The sequence below is a fragment of the Limanda limanda genome, chromosome 11, assembly GCF_963576545.1.
Source record: "Limanda limanda chromosome 11, fLimLim1.1, whole genome shotgun sequence".
Lineage (NCBI taxonomy): Eukaryota > Metazoa > Chordata > Actinopteri > Pleuronectiformes > Pleuronectidae > Limanda > Limanda limanda.
Window position 1 is genome coordinate 8,295,940 of NC_083646.1, and position 27,024 is coordinate 8,322,963.

Genomic DNA, 27,024 nt, shown 5'->3' on the forward strand with positions numbered 1-27,024 from the left:
CACTACCTGGCAGCTTACACAGTATGAGAAACTGGCTGTAGTAGTGCAGTAATAGCTGAGTAAATTATGTCTATTCAAGGGTCCTATGGACAAATTCATGAAAGACCCGCTGGAAAGAATTGCATAGACATTTTACACTTACCTGGCAATGACAAAAAGGACACAGCTAACCCCGAGGTAGGCGAGCAGAATGTAGACCCAGATGTCGGGAGTCATGGGATTCAGGAAGGAGAAGAAGCCGTTGTTGGTGTTATTGGGTTTGCGATACAGGATACTGATGCCCATGCTCATGAAGGGCTTGGAGAAGTCAATAAACTTTTCACGCACGTAGGTTATGGTAAGAGGAGCCACTGCCAAGTCTGCTCTCTGTAGAGGACAAACAAAAACAGTTAGTTTGCTCTTTGTTGACTGTTAGTTTGTTGTCACAATTAGGGATTGCCAAGACATGTAGTAGAAAGATTCATGGTACCCAGAGGATGAATTCTAATAACACTGGTGATGAACCTGACTATCGACCACTCAAGTCACATCACCCTTTACAGACACTTTAAATAGGTCGCTTTTATACACAGACCTTTTTCTAACACACACCATTCACACACTGCCGGCACAGCCATCAGGAGCCATTTGAAACGTCCGCATGCAGAATAAGGGAACAGGGGATAGAAGCAACGACCTTCTCAATATAGTGGATGGCCGTGTTCCTTTTGTACAACCATGGAGTTGATATTTATAACTTTGATGAATATATCTCAACAACTATGAAATAGTATGTTAACATTGTTATTATAAGCCTGTTAACATGCTGACATTAGCATTACTTTGAGTGGGTAAAATACACCGAGAATATGCTTTCAAGTATTAGTCATGTTATATCATTGATACTGTGACTTGTGTGTCAGGAGGCTTTAAGATTTTATTTTTAAGATTTATTTTATTTAATGTGAGGCAACACATAAGCATTTACAGTCATTCATTTCAAATATGATAATACAATTGGTAAATAGTAAATGTGAAACATGTTTTTGTCTCCAATGAAAACAGAAATTGTTCTAATGTATCATGTGCTGCTCCATCTTTACAGCCATTACCTAACGTCAACAGAATAATGACACGATTATGGCATTGTACAAAGGACTTGCTGAGCATGACAGATACGTTTCAGTCACCTATTGTGTGCGTATCACTGCATATTCGGAAGGTTACTGTTCATTTCAACGCTCCTCACAACTCCCCCTGCACCATGTCTGGACAGGAGGTTAATGAAACCAGCTGCTTGGTTCACGCTCGAATACCTCGTTCTTCCAAGAATCCAGACCCATCACAAAGGGAGGCTTTTTTTCTTCCTACACATCGAGCAGTGGAAGAGGAAAAGGACTTGTTCGTACAGCACTTCCCTGTACAGCCTTTTTACCAAGTAATATGAGACAGCTTGTGTGTTTTTTAGTATTTTATGCAAAACCCTGACATCTAACCCTACAAGACTGGAATGTGCTGGTTCCACAAACACATTCAATCTTAATGAGATGAAAAGCTGAGCTGAGTGATGCAGCTATGTCCTGCCCTCCTCTTGCGAGCTGATGTATTCTATGTCATCTTCTCTGTTTTTACCAGCTTAACCATCATTTCTATTCACTTTCGGGGCCCTACGGCTATTCATAACATGAATTTAGCTTCCCCTGTGGCTCAAACAGCTCTTCCCGCAGATTCACTTGATAACTTCCACACAGCAGTAAACAAAGGTCAGAAAGAAAACATTTCCACTTTGCATGTGGCACTGTGGATTATGCACTCCTGTGGTCAGCACCATGGTGGTTAAATGCACAGTGGCCTCTGAAGAGATGGAAAGATGGGAAAACCAGGGCATCCTGTCGTGCCTCTGCTGTCCCTCTTAAAATATTCAAATTTGTACATCACATACTGCTCCCTCTGTTCTCTGCTGCCAACTGCAGCTCTGAACCAACCTGCCACTCAGCCGGAAGATCAACCAGCATGCGATTGCAGACATCCCTACGGCAAGCTAATATACATGCTGCATGTCCTTGTTCTGCTTGCCGCTTAGGCACACAAACTGGGCATATGCAAGATAACCTGATAGTGCATGCCACATGGCTTGGTGTTATCTAGGTTTGCAGATGGTCGGCTTAGTGGTATTCTCCCTCTGGACCTTCTCACCTGACAACAGCCTGGAGGATTCATGAAGTTAAAACTAAGATAGTCTGACTAGCTGAATATAGGCTGCAGGTGTAAGCCAGCTCTTCTCCACCTGTCCACTTCCTGGTTGTAAACCTTTTCAAAGTCCACATAGACAAAAACCTCTGAGCTAGCAACCTACAAAGGCAAGTTTTGACAATAACTTGGATCATAAAATCATTCCTTTACTGTTTTGTACTCCTATATTTCTGTAAATTGTCATTTTCAGTGCAGTGATCACACACACATATATATCTTTATATAGAGAGATATATATGTGAGATATTTGGAATATGCAAATATTCCAAATGTCCCTCCCCTTCAATACTGTTTTGCAGGGGCAGCGTAACTGTATCCTTGGCTTAGTGGGACCCAAGACAATTGTGATTAAAAGACAATTGTGTGTGGTTAAAAAGAAATATAAACAAGCCACAGCATTTTCCCCCTATATAGCAGAATGATAATGGCTGCAGTCAAACCATTCTCCTGCGCTGACGCAGCTCTGTGGAGTATGTATAAGACTGCAACTGAATTAAAGTATTTATTTTTAACTTAACTGTACGCTGACCTTAGACTAAGGGATGTTATCAGTGCATTTACTCAATTCCAAATATGCAGTAATTATGTGCTAATTACAACCAAGCCTTTTGCCACTTATTTACACAGTCCGTAGTCTACATGCATCTCAGAGCAGGTAGTGTGATATAAGAATAATTTCGAAATAATTGACTAATGCAAATTTGATATCCTACTGATTTAGAACAGATTGAAATGCACATTTTTCTGAAGATTGTGATTATTATTGCCGAAATACAATCTGCTGAAATGATTGTTCAGACAACCAAAAGCTATTGTTGATATTTGAATGCTGAAGCAATGTAAAAATAAAACGGTTTTATTCGCCAGTTGTACTCTTATACAAAAAAAGCGTTGTGGGAAACAAATGCACAGTGTGACATTTATGTACTGACCACACACAGTAATATAGATACACACGAACGGTCTCATATGCTGTAGTCTGGTATCAAATATACAAAGGGCTAATGATGAAGCGCACTTACTGTAATCAAGAAATTGGTACTTTGCATAAGCAGCGGGCTTCAGAGTGAGGTCGTCTGGAATGTGATTTACTCAAGGGAAATGTTTGCTGCTGTGGCAGTTTAACTCATGCTCTTACAGCTATTGGTTAGCCACTCTCACAACTACCTAATCCTGCTTCTGAGATTAAAATCAAAGTCACACACACTTGCAGTTACATGTTTCCCCCACGAAATACCCAATTATGGGCGTTTCTACCTGAATACAAATGAATGACGTTGCTTCAGCTTATCATTCCGGCTCAAGTCTCGTCCACTATCTATATGTGTAAGAGGATTTGGGCCGGCTATAACTTATGTGTTGAAGCAAAGATTAATTGCCATGACTGAAACAAATGATGTGCTAAGCACGCTGTTAACATTTCCATCACAGCATGATTAAAGTGATCATCTATTGTGGCTAAATCAAGTTTAACAAGGCCTGTTGCATCATTTAGCACCTTCCAAACAATGCCCTTTGGCACCACAGCAAGCTTTGTGACTACACACAGGCTAATAAAGGGCTGTATGTTACACAATACTAAATCGCTGCACTTGGCAATGTCGCAGTTACTCATTCAGAAGCATCGGTAACACGAGGATTGAAATGTGTAATAGTATCACATTCAAAACACATAAAAAAACTCACACACACAGATTTGTACTCTCTCCTTCTCTGCAACAAATCTTAATGAATTATAGACACAAATGGAGGCTTACAACTGATTTTAATAAACCCAAGTCATGTTCTCTTAAAAATATGTCAGTCAAACAATTTTGTGTAATTTCTATAATGGAACTATGATTTATGAGGCTACACTATGGGAGCTGATAGTTTTAACGCAGGAGTCTAAGTGTTGCAGCACCATTTTATCAGCATAAACCAACACTTTTCCCTGTTTTCTACACTAATACAGACCTTATCTAATGTCATGACCCTTTTTTAAGTAAAGCCACTGATCCCCAGTAAACTGTTACAGATCTTATTTATCTGTTTTACAGCGGAGGGACAATCGGTTTTTAAGGGGTAAATAGAAAGAAGTTATGAATACAAATTGACCAGATACAAATTATGACTTTTGACGTCTACTACCTTCTGTATCTATTTGTATGTTGTGAACACAATGGATTATTATAATAGGTTTTTCAAATAGACCATTCTGTATGGATACCGACTTACTGCATAGATACATGTCACAAGTTTAGAAGAAATATAGCTGCAGTAGTTTGTAGTTAGCTACGTCTTCTCACTGGCCTCTCATATCACTCCAGGGTCAGATCTCTTGAGCTTGCCTTAACGTTTATGTTTCAGGTCTGCTGAATCACGAACAGCTTATCCATACCGACAAGGGTAAGGAAAGCACTAGACCACAAAATAGAACTGACTAAAAATCCACAAAGGCAACGTCATGCATCCTTGGTCATGTGATAAGGAACAGTAAAAGCAATAACTGGCAGTACAGATTCTAATCTACACTTCTGCTGCTATTTACAAAGGCAATAGACCTAAGAAAGGCTCCAATATATAAGTGTCTTATCAAAAGAATCAAGTTTAAATGCAATTTCGTGAACTGTATTTGTTTATTGCTTTATTGTTTCTAACTTTTTAAAGATGTAAACCAAAGCAAATGGAGTAAACATAGAAGATTAGCACTGTTTTCAGAAGGTCTCAATCCCCAGATGCTAGATCTCCTCAAAACACGTGTAAACCTCACTCACACTCATTCTTCTTTTATATTTGACTGAGTTAATGAACAAACTAAATGGAAACCTGCACCAACTCCCTTTAAACTGAAGAACAGACTAATACAACGAGTGAATGTGCAATTTAATGAGGGAACCATGCATCTTCATCTCGGTGCCAGTGTTCTCTGCCTTTAGTAATCCATTTGATCCCCTCAAGGTTATTGTTATCAACATGGATCTAGCAAGAAGCTTGGATGGTGATACAAAGTGTAGTGGATGTCCACCTTTCTCAACCCTTTCAGCACCAAGCCATTGACTCCTGCCATACGATTCCCTGCACTAAATGCCACTTAAGCTATTACAAGTTTTCAGCTGAGTACAGCGCTGACCTGATGGGGCTGAGGACAAAGAGAGAGCACTGACACGGACGCTTATGAAATGCCAGCAGGGAATTGCCACCATGACTTTGGTGTAGCCGCTGCTTCATGGCCGCTGGATGTATGAGTTTTATACGCACAGCTGCGATTGCCCACTCTGCATTAACAAGATGATCGGTATCCTTACAATATGCAATGCATTTACATTGCTCCTCCCAGATCTTCAGCTGAAGGAAGTGGTTTGTCTGGCATCAACACACTTTTAACATTTAGGCAACCTTGACATAATTGTGCCATAAATGTAACTGACAGCTTTGCAGGCTCCCCCTGACTCGTACTCCATCATAACTATGTCACTGTCCACACAGAGGACATAACCAGCAGTTCACTTCAATGGCAGGCTTTTGTAAGTTCATGTGATAATGTAAAACACATTTACAGTATATGGAGCTGCCTTATTGCAGAGATGCAACATATTTAAGGAATAGTTTGACATTTTGAGGAAAAGGGCTCATTTGCTTGCCAAGAATAGGCTGAGAGGATTAATACCACTCTCTTGCCTGTGTGGATAATAAATACAAAATGCTTAGCTGAGCAATAAGACTGGGAACAAGGGGTAACAGCTTGTCTGGATTTATGTAAATATATATACCAACACCTCTAAAGGTCGCCAATTAACATGTAACACCTCATTTGGAACACGAAGCAAAACATAAACACAAAACTTCATGTTGTATACCTGGGGTGGAAGAGTAACTTCTTCTCTAGTTGCCTGGCAACTGCTAGGCTAACTGGCTGCTTGATCCAGCTACTTATTTTATGTATAGTGAGTGTTGCATCCATCTTTTTATCTAATTTCTAATCTAATCTATATCTATATATTCTTGAAATGTCAAACTGTTTCTTTGGGGAAATTTGTTGCAGCAGACAATATAAAGTACAACTTACGTGTTCAATAAGTTCCCTGATCATGCCGTTCCACTGGCCCTTGTCGTCCTGCGAGCCGTATTTTCCATCAGGCACCAGGCGGATCTCATACGTGAAGCCCAGGATGTTGGAGAGCTCTTTTAACAAGTCGATGCAAAACCCTTCGAAGCGGTCGTTCCCAACCAGCGCCTTGTCAGACTTCTTAAGCATGACATATGGCTCCTCCTGCACAGACCCAAAAGATCAAATGAAAAGCAATGGTGAGGTCAGCTTTTTCAATTTGTTTCAGCACATCCACCTAATTGAAGCAAAGTGATATGAGCTGATGAGCCGCTGTTGCATTTAACAGGCAGTGACAGCAGATTCCAACTCGGTGTACGGCTACAGGAGGTGTTAAAATATGAAAGAAGGCTGAGGTTTCTCCTACATTGATGTATTAGTGAAAGGAGACCTGCGCTACTTTAATACTCTAATGCAAGTTAATGTCTTTTAAATTGCAAAGCCCCAACCAGTCTTTGCTATAGTGATGGTAATGCACAGAGAGGGAATGTTTGCCATCGGTTTGTACTATATTTGTAATGTTGAGCTGACTGAACCTACTGTCGTCCCCACTCTGCTGTGTGTTGACCTATATACATGAAGCTGGTGCACAGGTTGTTTATTTAATGGACAGGAAGCTGCCACCTTTTACTGGCCTTTAATATCCTGTCTGGCTGCCCATTCTTTTGGTCTGTGTAAAAGGTTGATCAGGAACAGAATACAGCATCATAATGTTACATGCCCACAACTTTACCTTCATCAACTGTCACTAAACTCCAAGGGACAACAAGTGAGCTGACACCTGCAGTGACACTGACTAATACAGAATAGCTCATCAATTATTTCCTTTAATTAGTGCCTGTTACTTTTTTGCTGCCAGATAGACTTGCATATCCTGCTGCGCATTTCAGGACATATGTTGGTCTATTCATGCAAAGGTTGTAATATAATTTATTGCCTCCAGATGAATTATTTACAAACTAGCACAGGAACAGAGTAATTATCTAGTAAAAGTGAACCTTCGCTTTTTAATATATCTTTTGTCAAAGACGAGAAAATAAGCAAAGTGCCCTTCATTACACAAAAAAATAGTTTTTCATGGGGTCATGTATTGGTTATATGTGTGTAGGAGGACAACGAAAGTTATCGTAACTAAAATACAACATCATGTGCAGGTGGCTTTTAGACATTGTTTTGTTTTGTGGTCTGTAACACAACCTGACATGAAACAGTGCATCAAATAAAAATGCCTGGAAAAACACACAGAGAAAGATACGTGTCTTTAATTGTTTGCTATTAAAACACAGCACCAGTTGGACACTACTATTGCGATGGCCTTTTAAATAAATTATAAGATATGAATACTTGATGACAGTGTACTTAGAGAGTAAGCGCTTAGTCACAAACTTTGCTTAAGTTGTTCAATTAACTTCATCAAAAAGTTTGCATGTTAAGGGGAAAAGTCATTACCATCTGTTTCTAGCCTTCCAATTCTTGCTATTCCCCAAGGTTTGAACTCAAATCAAAGTGTTTATACCAGTTCTACCCTCGCAGTCGCAGCATGGGCTAGCATAACAGAAAGAAGGAGGGAGGTGGGCCTGTGAAGAGACATTACAGGCAATGGAGTGCAAACAATTAATGTAAGGAGGAAAACACATTAAGTGCCTAATCTCCTCGACAAAGTTATCACTATAAAGCTGTCAGACGTCTTGTTCATGCATCACTGGAATCAGTTTGATGCAATATCATTACGCAGAGAGGAGAGATTGATATTAAGACTGAACTCTCTTCAGCGATTTGAAAGTAGCTAGTTTTATGACCTTAAACTAATGATTCCCAGTTAAATAGCAAATCAAAGAACATGTCAGAGATATTCAAATGTATTCTGAATTTCTGGAAAAATTAAATTGAACTTGAATCACTTGAAGTGCTTCGTGATCCACTCCAAATCTGAGGTTAAATCATGAAAACAGTAGCAGGCACTCCCTTGTACACAAGTTAAATATTGCATCACTAGAAACTTCATTCGATTTCTCCTCTTGGAGATGGAATGAACAATGGCATCTGATAAGCATTAATTGGATTATGAATTATTATTATAACAAAATTACAGTCTTGTGGTCGAACATAGTTTTTATGAGTTTAGTTAAGAGTTTATTATTGTAGCTTGTATATCTGTCCCGAAAAGGTGTATCGGGGGGGAACATCTGCTTCAGAAAACCCCAGTATCCAATGGCAGTCTCGTGTACAGGGGTTCTACATGATGTGAAGCTGTGGTAGGGATCACCCAGTTTTTTCCTGAACGTCTGAAAATGTATTTAATTCCATTCTAAACAGCAGTTCATTATAACTTACAACTAGAATGACACTCAGTAGAGCACATACCTCTGCCAACGCCCAAAATGCCCTTTCAATTCAATGAAGCCGCACTTTAGTACCCAAACATTGATATCAGCTCCCTAAATGTGCCTGATATATAAATATTTGTGCTTCATCACCATCCATTCCCTGGGAAATATGAGAAAAAGTAAAAATAAAGGTCTTATTACGCAGACTTTTGACACTTGGCCATTGCCAGCTGAAACGTCAACTGGAGCTGTCACACTTCATCAGCTGTAGTTAACTTGCTAATTAAGCTAACATGAGTTGTTAAAAAACGCCGTCCCCGTCTCTGACTTTTTAATGTTTCCAGCTGACTCATTTTAAATTTGGAACCCTGTAAAAGGGTGTTAAATATGAAATTAATCGCTGCATATGTGATTTTGTGCGAAAAGAATGTGAGGCTGAAGCTGCATGCACGATCCAGGCACAGACTCCTCACCAGTTGTGATGATTCGAGACATTAAAATGAAGATGCAATATTATTCCTATATTGCAGTAAAGGATTTTAACGTAAAGCTATTTCTGGTACTACATTTAAGCTTCTTCAAATCCAGTAAAGGGCAGAACAGAACAGCCTCTAATATGAGCCAAAATTCTGAATTAGTAGCATCCTCACCACAAAGAAATATTACACAGTGGCTGTGCTGTGGTGAACAGAGCTTAAAATGAATGCAACCTTAACAACTGTTGATGATGCAATGCTTCTTGGCCTTAGAATTAATGCTGGTTCATTTATGGTACACATTTGATTCCAAGGCTCAGGAGTAGGCCGATAAAAGTGGTTAGAGTAAGATTAGGTCCAGGTTAAGGTAAAAGAAGACGTAAATCAACGGGGACAACAGACCTGGACTCAACAACACCTCCTCCTGATCCTTCAAATCTAATCAAGTCCTTAACCGTAAGGAGGCTTCTTGCTGGGCTACATTTTCAGCTTATGTTAGAGCACATAAAAAACGCTGCTTGATCCATTCTTACAGTTGTTTTTAGTGGGCAATATATACACAAGTAAAAAGTGATATTTCAAATCATACATGCAATAAACAACGCACTTGAACAATGTACTTCTTTTTCAGGTATGCTGTGCCTGGTTATAGCTGTTAAGCTATGACTGCATAATGGCTGGTGGAGGGGGTTTAGCAAACCATCAATTATAGTAAAATTTTAGTACAGTATCTGATCTATAATCTGTGATTTGTGTGCTAAGTTTAGATCTAGCAAATATAATATGTCAGAAAGATATGTTGTAAACTGAGTGAATCTCTTTTTTAGTGTTGCAGTAAATCTGGAATATAACATGGCTGATGCCCTCTGGATGACAATGAATATCTCTACTGGAGAGAGATAGATATAAGACCTTATGCTGAATTTCAAGGTATTATCTTTCACACCAGGGTGCACAGGTGACCTACCAGGATGGTGGTGATGACGAGGGAGCGGTTGGCCAGGGAGTCGGTGATGTTCATCCCCTTTCGCTTTGGCGCTTCTGTGATGTTAAGACCCCCTGACGGACTCCACTTCCCCACCTGCGGAAGATGAAAAGCCTTTAGTTAAGTGTTCTGTGTCTGTTGGTGGACTGTGACCCCAGCAGAGAACCCGTCCCACGCATTAGAGCCAGGTTGAACACATCTCCTGCAGCATATGATGAGTCACCTTCATATCAGCAGGTCAGGGGGTTTGGAAAGCAAAAGGTAGATAGGTGTATGTCTTGAAATAAATCTTGTATGATGAGCTAACCAAATAAATTTGAGGCATTTGAGGAATTGTATCTTATAAACCAGATTTTATATATATTTCAAATTATTACATTCGGCTATAGTACACAATAATAATATAATGTCTAACATGTCACTTTACTGGTGTTGTGAGTATCAGACATCCATGTAAATTTGAATAACAAAGAAAGAAAGTTTTATACAATGACACTAAAACAAACAGAAAAATTATTAAAATGGAAAATACTGCAACAAGGGTACAGTTCATTTGTATGAAGGTACATCATGGGGCTGCAATTTGGATTACACTGTGAAAGTAATTCTGCTCCGCGGTCTCGGAAAGAAAAGCCAAGAGATTTGAACAAATAAAAGGAGTTATACATGCGCGAAGCCCTCAGGCAAGAACCTCTGCACATTGTGGAGACACACTCTAGAACGTATCATTAGCACAAATAGTCCTCTGGCTGTCAGTTACAATCTCTGTTTGCAAGTCAAACCCTCTACCAAAACCCGCCCTCCATCTTTACTGCGTTCTCTATTACCACAGACACAGCTTTTAATAATCACAGGGGTTTCTGCTCGAGGTGGATCCATTTAAAGACACACAGCGCCCCACAAAAAAAAGCATGAAAAACCTCTGTTAATGTCCTCCCTGCCTAATCCAGAGAGAGGCATATGCTCTAATTTGAAAAGCACATTAGTTACAGCTTGTCAGACAACCAAAGAGGACTCCAGGAGAGAGATTTAAAAATATCTGTGAATGCTTTACGCTTTGCAAAACTCTTTGTAATTGTACCCAGTTACAATTAGCTCAATTCATTAAACATGATTATCAAAAAGACTTGATTCAAAAGTTATTTACTCATGCAACCACACAGCAAGCATTACATTTATGTCGCCCTCCTGAGTGCGCCGGCATGAACTGAAAAGTGGCACTCTAAGAAACTGTTCATAAATCCAGCACAAGCTCACATTTGGGCTAATATTCAATTACAGTGGATTAGTTGAGAAAAGTCCACATCTTAACAGGCTCAAATAGTTAAAGCCGATTCCATGGATATTAAAAAAACGGCATTCCGCAGCACAAGGCTGGATCAACACGAACATGCATGAGTGTAGGACCTGTCAATCACGTGAAGATGCAAATATGTCATTGGATACTTTTATCAATTTGAATGTGCTTCAACTTAATTGACTGCTTGCAGGACAAGATGCCAGTAAAAGAGAGAAGAGGGATAATTTCAAAGCAGCAGTGTTACAAGTGAATATCTCCGTTCTTGAACAGAAGGGTTACAAGCTGAAAAGCCCCTGCTATTATATGGTCCTGAGCCTTTGGGGAGTACTTGAGGAAGTCATAATGGGACTTATCCCTATTTGATGTATTCATAATGTATGAAAGCCCTCTACTAGAGAAAAGCTGTTATAGTCCAGAGGGTACTTTGCCTTACACTATAATAAAATAAGTTCTACATTACAAACCTCTTAGTTCGTTTTTTTCCCCTTTTTGCAAAACATGTTTATACAGCTCATTACCGCCAAACAGCATTTTGGGCATCACCTCGAATTATCATTAAGACAGGCTGCAATTAACACCCTAATGTGTACCCTAATCCAATTTGCTTTATGATCCACTAACTTATGCTTATGTTGAAGCAGCCAATTTGCTTCCTTGTTAGGAGGTAAATGATACTGTCAAATTTGCATTATCCGTTCCACCTCAGGAAGCAAATATGAGATGTATTTCTGAAATCAATATTCCATTTCTTCTTTTTATGGTGTAATCGTCACAGAAGTTTTACTTTTTTATACCCTGTGTTGGGTTATATACATTGCTAAAAGTTTTAGTCCATCTGTGCAAAGAACGCATTGTAAAGGAAGCTAGCATTTCAATAAGTTACCTTTTCAAGTCCGTCCTCCTTTAGACTGACGACATCCAGGTCGAAGTCTGTACGTAGACCAGTTGTCTTGTTGAATGAGAGTCTCCCCGTCAAACCATCCCAGTGGGACTGAAAGATAATACATATTTAAAACCACATTCATTGATCAATTTCCACATTGTCAATGTACAATGATGCACACAGCATTCTAAACTACGGCACAACCAAATGCGACTTATACAGGAATCTAACATCATTATTCACTGTCGCCCAGTCAGATTGGTTCAGATTTAATTGTATTAATAGTAATGGTGCTGTTGCAGTGCATTTTGTCACCACTAGGTGCACTCACCCGCTTATGTTGTAAGTATTTGGTTCATATTGCAATTTGGCAAAACATAATGAAGAACTAATTGCAGAGAAATAAGCAAGTGCTGTCAACAAACACACGCTACAACTTCCTCTATCTTCAACTGAGAGAAAATTCAAACTCACACATGCATGAACACCCATAGACCAAGAGTACGAGCACGAATTGTACAGGCTGCATTTCCTTTTTTTTAAATTGCATTTTACATCTCAACGCCTCCAAAGCATTTTCCCTCCAGACCAAAGAGTTAATTAACAACCATCTCCTTTTGCTTGATTTCCCATGAGGGGGAAGAACACATAACTGCCCCCATTACGATTCCCTGATACCCGCCACCTCCATGGATGTGCGCGTATGCAAACACGACAGTCCCTGCTAAGTACCTGTTTTTCTCACACTTAGGCTAATAGAGGTAGCCATCTATCAGCAGTAATGGAACTACCTCTTCTTTTTTCATTGGTCTTGTCAGCTTTGGTTTAGTCTTGCCATTTGTATTGCTTGCCCAGCTATACAATTTATTTTTAATATAATATCTTATTAATTTGATCTCCTTGAATTATTGTCATATTTGTATCCATTGGTATTCACAAGACCATATCTTTAATAGATCTTGCAGTATGCTGATATTTCAAATCCAAATTCTAACAACTGCTCAGGCTATAACTCCATTGTTCCCTCCTGTCGCTTGTCAGAACTTGTTGTGAGGAGATTCAAGCTTCAAGGAGAAGTTTGTGGCGATCTCCTTTTTCCAAGCCTCGTACCTCATTTCATCTTGCCTATTGCTGCAGAGGTGGGTGTCATGTTCAAACTGCTCTAATTCAAAGAGTGACATAAATGCCTCAGCCACATCACATCTGAAGGACCAATTCGACCTTCAGAACATGTCAGACACTTATCTTGGAGCAATCGTAAATCAGGTCTGAGTAAGGGTTTCTGTAACCTCACACGACAGTCTGTTTGCATAGGAACAACCCTGTAATGATATCTTATTTACTTCAGTCATTATCACACCAAATTGCTAACATGAGTGCTAATGGTACATCTCAGCCTCACAATGCTCATTGTTTCAACTGACCGCACACACACACACACAACATTGTTTGTTATGCATTGTAATGGTGTAAGCCTATGTGATATTGTGTTTGCGCATTTGGCAGACAAGCAGATATTGTTCCGGCAACTCAGACACAAACAATAGTACTCGTGGATCTTGTGCCAGATGGGGATGTGTAGCTGAGAAACATGATAATATGGGGCATCAGTTTTCAGAGCACACTTTACACAATGAATTCCTGGTGTTGTGGGAATGGTTGGAAACAGTTGCATCATGAGCGCACAGACACAAATTACATTTTCTCCCAGGGTGTTCATCATGGATATGGCATTATGAATGGATGGTTACATATTGTTGCTCTAATTCTATTTACTCAGGGAAACTACTCTTAACATTGGATGCTATATACCCTGGGCCCTTATTTTTGCCAAACAAAAAACTGAAAATTGGATTTTGTTTGCTTTTAAATCCTCCTGAAAGACACTGCCTGTACCTTTACTTACTTTGTTAGAGTGATATACCTCAGTTCATATCAACAAGGTGACAATAATCATCGTGACAACAATAATCATTCACAGAAACCTTTTATTACAACCAGCCACTCTAAGCTAAGAGGAAAGGCACACAAACTGTACCCCACAATGCTGACTGGTCAGAAATCGTGCCTCACTGGAAATCTCAACACCTTACTGGTCTTAGTGCACTTAGCTTTCTATATCCTGGTAGCCAAAAAAGGGCCAACTGACACTGGGTGAGAGGTGGGATACACCCTGGACAGGTCACCAGCCAACCACAGGGCTGATGCATTTCAGTCACACAACTGTTCACAGTAATACTTGTGACATTCAATGGCGGCCAGCCTAGGTACAGTGAGGATCTGCTTGGCGACCTCGACCCTAGGGAATGAAACGTGGTGCCACATGGTAGTAACTTGTTAGAAAGGATGCTGTCATTTTGAGGAATGGGTTACCTACGACCACACTGTTCCTCTCTTTCATCAGAGTGAGGCTCAGGAGAGCATTTGAATCAGTTGAATTGTGTTACAGAAAAGTGGATGAGGAATAGAGTTTAGCTTTACCCTTTCATATGGACAGCCCCCTGTTGCTATCACTCTTATTGCTCTGTGGGCATATGCAAATTAATCGGGCAGTTCCCACAGATGATGAATTCTGGTTACAAGCCGGAGCCTTGATGAAATACTGCAGCTCGAGGTTAATGCTTTATTTCAGCAGTAATGTGAGTGATTATAAGATGGAAAGAGAAACAAATGGAATTCCTAGACCACACCCAAGACAAAAAACATCCTAATGATTTTGTTGTTTGAACAGATCAAGATACAAATAGTAGCATCGCTGCACACCCTTCATCTGCCATTTTGCAAAGACTTGTTTGTGTATTCGGAGGCACTGTCAGACTCTCATGTTAGATGAAATAAGAGCTGATTACACAAGTTGCACTCTCAAAAGGTGACAGTACGTGCTTTCCGGAAAATAGGTTATGAATACAGGGAATTTATAAAGCTGACAACAACGCTGCTTTGATGTGTCTATCAAGGCTTGGTTTTCTTTATATGTGGATATTATTGATTTACTGGGTAAATAGCTAAGCCTCAAATGACTACACGGTCCTCACTCCACTCCTATTGTCGTGTTCACCACTCAATCAGTACGCTTTCAAACTCAATTCAAAATATAGCAACATGCAAAAGGTGTAACATTACCTCTTTGATGAAACTCATGAAGCGACCTCCGAATCTCCAGGGTTTGTGGCGGTGGCACTGCAGCGAGTTGACTGTCATCTGCGGAGCGTGCTGGTATGACACGGATACAATGTGGACCGCATCATAGGTCAGAGCTGCATCTGTCTGGAATAAGGGGTGAACATTATTTCAGCTGATGCCTGTGGAAAGATGAAACAGTCGGGTATCCATCAATCTAAAATTCATGCTGATGTGGGACAATCTTAAGAGAAGATTTTTGTTTTTCTAATACCGTCATTATTACCATTGTAAGTATTTTGATGAAACATTCTTTGACACACTTTTGGTGCAGCCATGGCATTTTTGAGATAAATGTATTTACTGTGACGACTAAGCCTTCCTTCAAGCACATGAATGTTTCACTCTCTTTAAACACCCATCATACACATTTTCAGATGATTAAAATGAGATAAATGTACCTGTAAATTACCATCATCAACTGGTAAATGAAAGTATAGTCCTATCTTTGTATTATTTACTTTACACATAGTTACAAATTAAGACATTAAAAGTTGGATTTAGCTGCTGTATACTTATTCATTACAACTACCAGTCAGTTTTAGGACTAATCAGGCTTCAGAAACTTTATTTTTTCCCAAAATAATAGAACTGTGTCCTGTCCTTTCCAGGATTGACCAGGATTGACCTTCCCATTATTATACCGGAACAGAGCCAGGATTTCAGAGCAGGTGGACATGTTCTCCTGTTCAGTCATGTAGCTTCAGAGATCTTGGAGTTGTCATATACAAACCTTTGTTTAAGCTTCACTTGCTTTGTCTACTAGGTTGACGTTAGTCAATAAGTTTAATCAAAGTCTTTAACCACAAAACGAAATTGCCCACAAGTAAAAATAGCATGTACATTGAACCCATGAAGAACTGTTTAGAAGATGCTGGAACCAGTACAAATGATTTTATCTTTAAAAAATATATTAATAATAAATTCATTTATCTCTGTCTTTCCCATTCAATATTTAGTGAAGCAACCCAAACTACACAAGTCTGTCCACATACTAAATAAATAAAAACAATAAATCATGCATAAGCAAAGCCTCAGGCTGTGTAAATTAGAATCATGTATGGTGTGCATTGTGTGAATTGCTGGAGTAAAAGCTTTGATTCTAAAAGTAAAACACAGCAAAATCAAATTCTCACAATGGGCTGAAGCCAATGATCCCTATGTTGACATTTAGATTGACTGACTGACTTTAAATGGAACAACACAGAAGTAATAAAACATACCGTCATGATGCCCTCCAGCAGGCCGGAGTCAGGTTTGTGTGGTAGCTGCCTCTCCATCGACCACTTCTCCACAATGGATGCAACCTGGGGATTATCCACGTTGAGGATGCGGAAGCCGGTCATGTTGACACCACAGAAGCGATATGGCTCCAGGTCAATGGCCATCAGGTCCTTTTTTTGAGAGACAGCAGTATATGGATTTTCATTGAGTGTACGAGTGATGAGCATCTTTATTTTAAGTATTTCTCCTGGATGCGTCCTCCTCACATATAAAAGGAGTGACGCAGCAGCTGATTAAAGAGATACTATATTAAGACCAAAAAAAGGAAAAATACAGATTTCAATGTCACATCAGGAAAATGTAAGTATGGTGTCTAAAGCAGTTTCTGTATAATAAATGAAATCTTAAAAGGCTCTTGCTGCAGAGTCATTTTTCTGCAGGCAAATCCTTTTAGAATTGACAAATTGTTATTTGCTTTGTACCTACATAGCAATGAATGGCACTGCACAAACTACATGCTTGCTCTATACAACATGTTTTTCATTATTATTATCAATCATGCAAAATGTATAGATTCATATTTGTAGCTAAGGAAAAATTGCAAACAAGAAAAAAACAAAAAAAATCCACCAGTTCTGTTGGATCATGTTAATAATTCAACACTTGCATTCCCCCAGCAACTTCTGAGCAAAAAGCAATTCAATTTGAGTCGCTGTAATTTCTGGGGCAGCCGTTGTAGCTGAAGTGTGAAGTCACATGTTGACACATGTCGTGTCGGAATGGGCCAGGGGGCTTGGAAAAGACATTTGGATGAACATAGATATTTCATTAGCACCCTGTGGGGTTAGTGCTGAGGGAACAAGAGCGTGTAAGACACTTACTAAAGAACGGTCGCCGCCAGTCTCTGAAAAATTTCTCCTCATTTATTTTTTCTCTCCCAATAGAATCTAGTACTGTACTATCTTTTATGAACAGAGATCAAAATAAATCACTATTGTTCCATATGACATTCAGAAGCACTCAGCAAAGTAGATCAGGTTACGAGTGTTGTATCTTTGAAGCTAAGAATACAAACTAACTGGGACAGAATTGTTTGTAAAAAATAATTCATCTTTTGCGACATCCTCATTTTGTCTCAGGGCATTTTCGAAAGTCGGGAGAAGTAAGTTGTTCCAATTATAAGTTGACTTTTCGCTGCACTGCCTTTTTACACACGTCGATGAGACAGAAACAACATTATCCAACAACGAAAACATTACACAGCAGTGTTCTTTACCTGAGGAACACGCCCCATATCTCTGAGTACAAGTAGAAGTGTTCTTTATGTGCTTAGCTTTAGGTTCTCACAGATAGCTGCTGTGAGACGAGAGCTATGACAGACTCATTTCACAAGGACAAGGAAGTTATTACCCCATACCACTCTGCTGTTGCCTTTTTTCATGCTCTAATAAGTCGCCATTTCCCTCAGCTCAGAGGGTAAAACACAGACATCAGGAGATTCCTTCGAGGGGAAATTGTATTGCTATGCAAAACCCTGTATTCATCATTTTCAATCAAATCAAGCCACTAGGTATAATCGTATTAATGGTGTGGCAATCAGTATGACAACATATTTAGATAGATCCCACAATGAGATTGTATAAAGATACCCTGAATGAAAAAATATCTTGTTCCAGAAAATCATATCAAATACGAGTTTTACAGTCGTAAATCTATTTTTCTCTTCCATTTATTTGGAAACTGCTACACTTAACACATCAACCAGTGCACTAACAATAAAAGGGAATTTCCCTATTAAAGCAATACACATGCTACACCAACCGGACGCATGACAGAACAATATCATTGCCACGCTGTTGAGCGTGAAAGATGACACCCATCATGCCTGGACCTCTATGTCATATCGCATTATCACAACAGTCGGGCCGAGTCCAGAGAGACAGCCACTGTGTGTGTGTGTGTGCACAAGGGAGGCAGGCACAGACAATAACAGGGAGTGAAAGGAGCAGCATCGAACATGCTGCTATTCATTCCCGCTCAGTCTGTTGTCACCAGATAGCCAGTGTCACAGTGAAGAGCAGCCATGGCTCCCCAGTGGGACTCTGCTAAAATGCCCAACAAGATCATTTTAGCAGAGATACAATGTTTGGCTTTATATCATATATATATGATTTAATACATACAGGTGCCAGTTTATTAGGTACACCTAGCTCAAACTACTGCTCTGATACAGCTGCCATATCTTCATAGAGGTTACGATTTTCAGTTTTCTGTGATTCTACTTTAATACCTTTTAAGGATATTACAAATGATAGGTCTATTTTAGGTCTACTAATGATTTATTGATGTAAACAAACCTTTCATAGAGTCTAAAATCAATAACTTCTTTTGATATAGCTTATCGATTTAAAAGCTAATAAACTGCGGAATTATATTCAGTTAAAAATCTGATTTATATTGGTGCTGTATTGCAAGCAAGTTCATTAAATCACTACATATGGCATCATTCTGTAAAAGCTCACGATGAAACACTTTTTGTAAAATTGGAAATCTCGTTCAGTTTTTAATCTCAGGCTGTTGTTGTTTTCCCTTCTACCACCTCAAAGACTTTTGTTGACTTAACATAAAGCAGAGTGTTTTCTACAGCACACTGAAGACTCCATTAAGCCTGCAGTTTGTCAAACAAAATTGATATAATGGACTGGATCCAAAGCCCATTGGCAATTAGCCACTATTCATCACGATCCTCAAGCGGTGGGGAGATGAGAACAAACAAGACTCTATTTGCATTAACAAGCATGATACATTACCAGAGTGGTGAAGATATAGTGGTAATACTCTGTCATCATCCCCATGGTCTGTGCCTGGAAGGAGATGGAGACAGAGGATGGGAGAGGAAGGTGTGAATGAATGGAGACAGGGGAGAGAAAATGGTCATTTCGTCACGTCAGGGTATTTTAGAATCAACAGAAGGGTGAGAACAGACAAAACCAAAGAGCCTCACGGAATGGGCTTTCATCAGCACAGGAAAAACATATCCAGATTTTAATGAACATATTGACGAACATGCTGTTCATTTTGTGGGCAAGTGTCTGCCATCATTTGCCGTGATTCCTGCGCCATATGTGTGCCAGAGAATTACCGAAAAGCAACTGTACTCGATGCTTTTCTATGCATTTAAACGGTTCGCAATGGCTCAGGACATGTGACGTTATCCCAGCAGAGGCGAGCCTTCAATCAGAAGAGCTCGGTAATCTTTGTCTCATAGCCCAACACTCCATCACTGCCACTTGTTTCACTCAATCTACATTCAAAGGCACCACATTCCCATGGCGGCTGTATTTCCCTCTTAATTGTACCATCTGCCGTGGAGGAAAAAAAAAAGCCAAGGTTATGTAAATAAGATGCTGTGCTTATGTGGAGACAAATTTCACTTCTCTATCTATAGACATCAAGCCAAATGCGTGACATTGAAAACATGAGTGATGTTTTGTATTGTGAGCAGGAGATTTCATTAATTACAGTAATGTATTTACCAATGAATTTAGAGTGTGATGCAATGTGATTCTGTCAACATTTATTTTTTTCATCGGGCTCTTATTCTAGCTTATCTCCATATGTCCCTGGTCTCGCCAGTGGCACAATCATGTTTTAAGATTAATACTTAAGAAATGACACAATGAAGGGCAAAAGGAGAGGTTTGATCTTCAAAGGGAGCAGGGACAGACTTCTTATTTTCCTGCATCCTTTCAGAGAGCGAGTGCAACCTGACAGAGGCGTGTTGAGTGCAGGTGAGCTTGTCAAAACAAAGACGGGACCCAACATACTGTTGACAATCACAGCGTGACAAATGTAACATCCCAAGGGCACAATACAGTAGTTTCAGACGCGATGTTTCAAACCTTTAAAAATACAGTCTCGTCAGATTCTCCTTTAGACGTGTGCAACCCACACCACTCGGGTCAGATTATATTCAGCGCATCAGATTTTCACTTATGTCTTAGAGATGAGCTGCTTTTCTGTAAAGCTGGATTTGAGAATCTTGACATACTGTTGTTCATGAGATGATCTGTTTTGTCACACAACAAATCAAAACTCTCGTGATATGAATTCAAGTGTTCGCCCTTAGAAAGAAAGTTTATTTTATTTCTGCCTCCAGCTTGTCAAATGTCAGTATTTCTTGTTTAAAAAAAATAAAAACTTAATATATTATTATTAAATATGTGGAACCGAATGTATTTTTTTGGTTTGGTGGGTGAATTTATCACAACATTTGTACAATTCGTACAATTCATACCCTAATAAAACATTCACACGACTTAAAATAAATGAAGACAAATACAGGTAGTCTTCGTGGTTGCGCTAATCTTTATCTAATAATTATGATTAACAGGAATTATTGCAGTGTTTTATCTAACGCTGTATTTTGTAAATTAAATATGCACAAAGCTTCTCTAGAAGGCATCACAGCAAAGTGTCACAACAACACACATTTTAAGTTACTACATGTTAGTACTGTATTGAAATAAATTAGCTTTCTCATGATCGCACCTTAATACGTCTGTACCACGACGTCCTGATAATTTGTTGATGGAGAAGAACTGTCTGGAGCAGATTTACCCCTAAACCTTCTCTCACTTCTTCTGGACACTGATTTCATGGTGTGAGATGTGTCGACTGGCCACGAGCACACATGTGTCAACTTAGATCTCCGTAACTTGGGAGGACTGAGTTATTTAAATAACTTGGAAGGAGATGAAGCATTTGATAAACATGTTAATAGAGGATGACAGCAACTGAATGGAAGAGGGGGGAGGGGGAGAGAGAGGGTGGGGGAATCCAGCAGCAGCAGCCTGCCACTGACATCTATAGAGCATCAGACCACCTACACAATCTCAATTTAGTTCTTGTTGACAGCTCTTTGTTGACTGACGGTTGTTTATATCAAAACCATGTATAAACAGGATGTATATTAAAGTCAAATTGGGCGGCAATTCGTCCATAACAACCGCCCTCTGCTTCTCTCCTCCCACCCACCCATTTAAGGTCTTGCTAAATCAAACCCTCCATGAGTCCGTCCACCACAAATATAATAAGAATGAACTGGTGTCAAACAAAGCTTTGAAGCAGAGGACCAGGAGATGTAATTTGTCCGGTTCTATCAATATAAGGCTGAATGCCATTTTATGAAAGGCTCACACTAACCTGTTTGAGAATCTGTGCCGCCATTTGGTGACTGCAGTCGAAGATGATGCGGAACTCGCGATTTCTCTTCATCTCTTTGAGAAGGGGCCTCGTGTCCTGCGTGTCAAGAGGAAGCTGACGTATCTTTAGCCTGATGTTGTACCTGGACGGGGCCATTATCAGCTCCTGGAGCCTTATAAGGCCTGAAGCAGAGAAACAGCACCAATGACGGCATGGCCACACAGAAAATGCTCTGACAATCAGGTACATGATGTAGATTCTGTAACATTACAGGAACATTATATAGAAGTATAACAGTAAACACGGTAAATGGACACCAATATTAACCTGATTAAGACATTAGACTCAATAAGACACTGCCATGTAAACAGCATAGTCAGATTACCTTAACCTGAGTAATATAATACTCAAAATAAGCAGTGATCAGATTAAGAGATGTGGACTATTCTGACCTTATTCTCATTATTTAGACATGTATACATCTTAAACACATTACGTATTATTGGAGTTTGCACAATATTTTGCGATATCAACATAAGGCAGTGATCAGCTACTTCACTCCTCCCCTGATTTTAAATGTAAACCTTTGCAAAATTAGAGAGAAAACACCCAATCACTCCTGGAGGGGACATTGGATATTCTATTAGCAGCATTACATAAACATCACAATCCAAATCAGGTCAATAGTCAGAATATTGCCATTCATGTAAACACAGTCAATATCTTCACCTGTGCTGTCATCATATACCACAGTGGCTGTTTTCCATTTGAGAAACTGCACTAAGTCCAGGATGGCATAGCTGAGGGATGAGTAATCCGGGTATAGGTTTGCGTAGAAGGCGTCCCTGTTGTCCATCGGGTGGTGTTTCCATCGCACCTGGATGTGCGGCACTTCCAGCGCATTGCAGATGGACTGCACAGCATTTGACGATGAGCTGTGTGAGGGCCCAAATATTGCAACCACTCCTAAAGACAGCTGGTCGCAAGCTAGAGAAGAAAAAGACAGAAGAAACGCTTGAGGAGAAAGCAACTCCCAATAATTTACATGAAGCTTCTCTGACCAACCAGCTTTTTGTTGTCCTTCCACAGTGTGATCACAGTCCTTAAACAAACACAAGAAGTAACTCACCTTTCCTCGATGCCTCAAAGCTGTCGTAGATATTAATCCTCTGTATGTCATATGTTAATGTTGTGTTTGGCAACAAAGTCCTGTTTCTGTTGATGTTATTGACAGCAAATTTAAAGGCAAGCTCCTCCGCGCTGACAAGTGAAACAGGTCCTTCTGTTTGCTCGAAAATCCCACCTGAAGGAAAAAAACAGAAGGATACGTAAAGCCCATGACAGTTGGTCTCAAACATTAGCACAAGCAGAGGTAGAAAACGCAGGATTCCAGATATAGGACTAAATGATATCGAGAGGCATTTGCACTTAGGATTGGCAGAGAGGGGAGCAGTGCACATTATACAAGGTATTGAATTTGCTCAGCAAACATGGAGCAGCCCTCTGTATTTTCAGGGAATGTGGAAAAAAACAATATCAGCTTTGAAGTCCAAAGCCATAATGGATTTAATAATGTGTGTGTGTGTGTGTGTGTGTGTGTGTGTGTGTGTGTGTGTGTGTGTGTGTGTGTGTGTGTGTGTGTGTGTTCCATCAGTCCAGCAGAGTAGTTCAGGCTGCTGTCTCTCCATTAAGATGTCCTTTTATTTCAACATACAACCACATTGGCGGAGAACATATCTGGGCTCAGTACTCTTCTTTTACATAAAATTCAAAGTAAAGTTTTTTTAGATGGAATGGACTGCTGCTCAAAACTCACAATAGGGGCTCACATCAAAGTAGACATGAGACATCAGGGCTGCACAACATCCTTCAGATAACGGAAAGAAGAAAAAGCGTATTTTTCTGTAGTTTACGAGATGGACGTTACTTTGCATCATGTGCTAGACCTAAATTTCAAATGCAAAAAAAACTAACAGGATCAAAAAGACGGATTTTATATTTACTTTATGTCCTAAGCCCTGGTTTTATACATTAATTTAAGTACATTTTTAAAAGAACGTAAACTGCTTAATCTATGAACAGCCATACATTTAATCACTTAAATTAAATTTCGGTATCTTAAATTTAGTAACCCTGATGATGTCATTCTGATAGAGTGTAGCATTGATTTAAAATGTGACTAATGTTAATAGTTTACATTGAAACATATTCAATCGGTTAAACTATTTACAAAAATCCAGTTACTTCAGTGTCCTTTAAACACATTATTTGATATTCAGAGTGTTTATTTTGGAAATACGCCACCGTCGTGTCCTCATCTACCACATCTGACAATCCTCTAAGTTCCACAAATTGTGTGTAATCGTCGGGGAAGTAAGAAACGCAAGTACTGTCAAATGTGAGACAACAAAGTTGGTCTGTGGCTCAGCTGCAGCCTTGAAGACGACAGCTTCGACAGCTTCCTGGAAAAACGCCTGTAGGAACATCAGCTTATGGAGAGACCAGCTCCTCCACCTCCACTCTCATCATATTATCCCTTTCAATAACAAGGAAGAATGCCTTGGCCTTCTTCTATCAAACCTAAAAGGAATGTTCACTGTCTTCAAAAGTCTGTATCTGTATTTAAATTGAACTTGAATGGCTAGAATTGAGGCAACCTTTTAAAACAAGCTTCTTCTGCATCCAGATCACACATTTATAAACACCGAATCATCACAGTGGAAGTAATGTTAAAAATTATTTAGAAATATTGAACTGATTTTATATGATTTCTCTTAAAACGTTGATAATCATTTGAAATCTCTGTCCATTCCCTCAAGACTCTGCTTTATGGTAGTTACTAGTTGGTTTTGTGTTGCATAATATTCCAAAATTACTTTTCAAATACTTCCTTATTGAAAACAGTTTTCTTGGTTCAATTGCATTTTAATCCAGTCATTTCTGTCTTGACAATAGGCCCATTTTCATAAATCACATCCTGTTGGTGTGGCAGCCAACCATTATTTTTAATGATCCATTAATCAATTGATGATGTCCAAGGCGACAACATCTGGCTGTTTTCCCCCAAGAAAAGACTATAAAACTTAAAGATATCCAGTTATAACACATCAGAGAGAAAAGCTGTACAAAAGCTGGAACCATGAAAATATTTGGCATTTATTCCCACATGGAAGACAATTAATTGCTGTTTTAAATTGTTACTAGTTCATTTTGTACAGTTTTTGGCTTCGTGCATACCTTAATCAATATTGAAAGACAACAAATAATAATCAATTAAAAATACTCTATTGTAATATGGCCCAAAAGGCAATGGATTTGTATTGTTCAATATTCCTGTTTTGCTGTATTATTTGTTCTGTGGGATTTTGCACTTCCATGGCCTAGTGCACAAACTGTCTGGCACCCTGGTATCATTTCACTAATCCCAGAGAATACCTGGTTGCAGAGAGCTGAGCTTGTAAATAGCATCTGTGACCCACTGATGCCCCTGAACAGACCCCCAGTGCCCGGATCACAGAACCATATATCTGCTGCTGCTATGGGCACAGTGGCAAGTCTGGGAGCCAAGATCATCCCACAATTTATGACTCAAAGCCTTCCCGGATTGCGGGGGGGACATGATGCATAAACCGCCCGGTGGAATGCGTCACATTAAAATAAATGAATCCTTCCATTTCATAGGGAAATCTCATTAGAGTACATTAAGTAATCACTGGAGTATATAGTAATTTGACTGTTAAGAGGATAAAATGTGCATTGCTCAGAAACACTCTAACAAATTTAATAAACAAGAGGAAAAACCTGCTCCTTGGGAAGAAAGTCCTGAGGATAAGTTGGTTTCCCATTTTTAGAATTCTGCCATAAATACAATGGCAAGAGCTGCTGCAACTCCATCAGATGAGGGCAAATCAGTTCTTTTTAGCATCACGCCAACTTAACTCTAATGATGTAGAGATTGGAATATTATGGATGGAGCGATTTTTACCAGCTCCCATTTAAACTACTATGCTGAATGCGTGCACGAATTGAGATGCATAAATACGAGACCTGATTTTGTGAATCATCGTCAAAAGGCCTGAAATTAGCATGTCTATAGACACACACACAAAGGCCTTTAATTAGTCTCTAAGGTCCCCCTACAATATATAAATCCGCCACTAATTGCAGCTGTTTCCATAATTTGTGGATTGGCTGCATTCATAAACCACAGACTGATGCATGTGGAGAGAGGAATATGCTACAGTGGCATAAAGTACATTAAACTCGACCACCCAAACTTTGAGACATGAGGAGGGGCTTCTAGTACTTGTGCTGTATGATATAATCACAATCTGGTTCTGACTCTTATATTGTGCAGAATTATACACAAAACAACACACGTTATTAATCAGTTACTTCAGTTTTACTGTGTTCAAGTCATTTCATAATTTCCTAATTCCCAATCTGATGTATTTCGGGGACTGATGTCTATGAGAATGCAGTTTGAATGATTTTAAGATTGAATTTAAAGACTGTTGTGCCGTGGTGCAGGTATTAGCTGTATTTAATGCCATTGTACTGCATTCCGCTTATCCTCAGTGTTGCTGGTGCCAAAATCCATTACCACTCATTAAATGTGTTAAGCCTACAAGATTTGCAGATGTAATTATACAAAACAAAGGCATCATGAAAGTAGAAAGCCAGGGTATGTTGACGGGGCTACAAAGTAATCGTTTATAAAATATACAATGTACATCGTAAAGTACATCACAGAGTTAAATATAGATATTGGAACAAAAACAGATGTTCATCGAGACATAAACCTGTTCACCTGATCATAGCAATGAGTACAAGTGCATGGAATGTAATTTTTCAAGCTAATAAATTATACATTAACAAAACATTTGGCCTGAATGCAAATGAAAGCTTTAGGTGATCTGTAGTGAATGAGAATCAAGCTGAATTTAATTCTTAAACAGTTGCTGTGAGTGCTGAGGGGTCTGCAGGGCCTAAAGGATGCAGGCTCGAGTTTCACGTTTCAGCTGTAAAAATCCATGCTCCAGCTTCAGAGCCCTACACGTCATGAACCTACAAACAAAGTGGGCAAACGCACAAGCATAAGCCCACTCTCTCTGCTGTTGTGCGA

General features: G+C 39.4%; 1 protein-coding gene across 1 annotated transcript in view; it reads right to left on the minus strand.

Moving 5' to 3' along the window:
- The window catches only part of grik3 (glutamate ionotropic receptor kainate type subunit 3), an 80,018-nt gene that overhangs the window by 13,796 nt on the left and 39,198 nt on the right, over positions 1-27,024 (minus strand). Inside the window, exons 2-11 of the mRNA XM_061080900.1 lie at positions 23,029-23,202; positions 22,629-22,886; positions 21,900-22,081; positions 19,505-19,558; positions 16,694-16,864; positions 15,414-15,557; positions 12,291-12,398; positions 10,090-10,203; positions 6,281-6,484; positions 143-366 (exon numbers count right to left, since the gene is read on the minus strand). Of these exons, the coding sequence (XP_060936883.1) occupies positions 143-366; positions 6,281-6,484; positions 10,090-10,203; positions 12,291-12,398; positions 15,414-15,557; positions 16,694-16,864; positions 19,505-19,558; positions 21,900-22,081; positions 22,629-22,886; positions 23,029-23,202 (1,633 nt within the window). The remainder of the gene's footprint in view (positions 1-142; positions 367-6,280; positions 6,485-10,089; positions 10,204-12,290; positions 12,399-15,413; positions 15,558-16,693; positions 16,865-19,504; positions 19,559-21,899; positions 22,082-22,628; positions 22,887-23,028; positions 23,203-27,024) is intronic.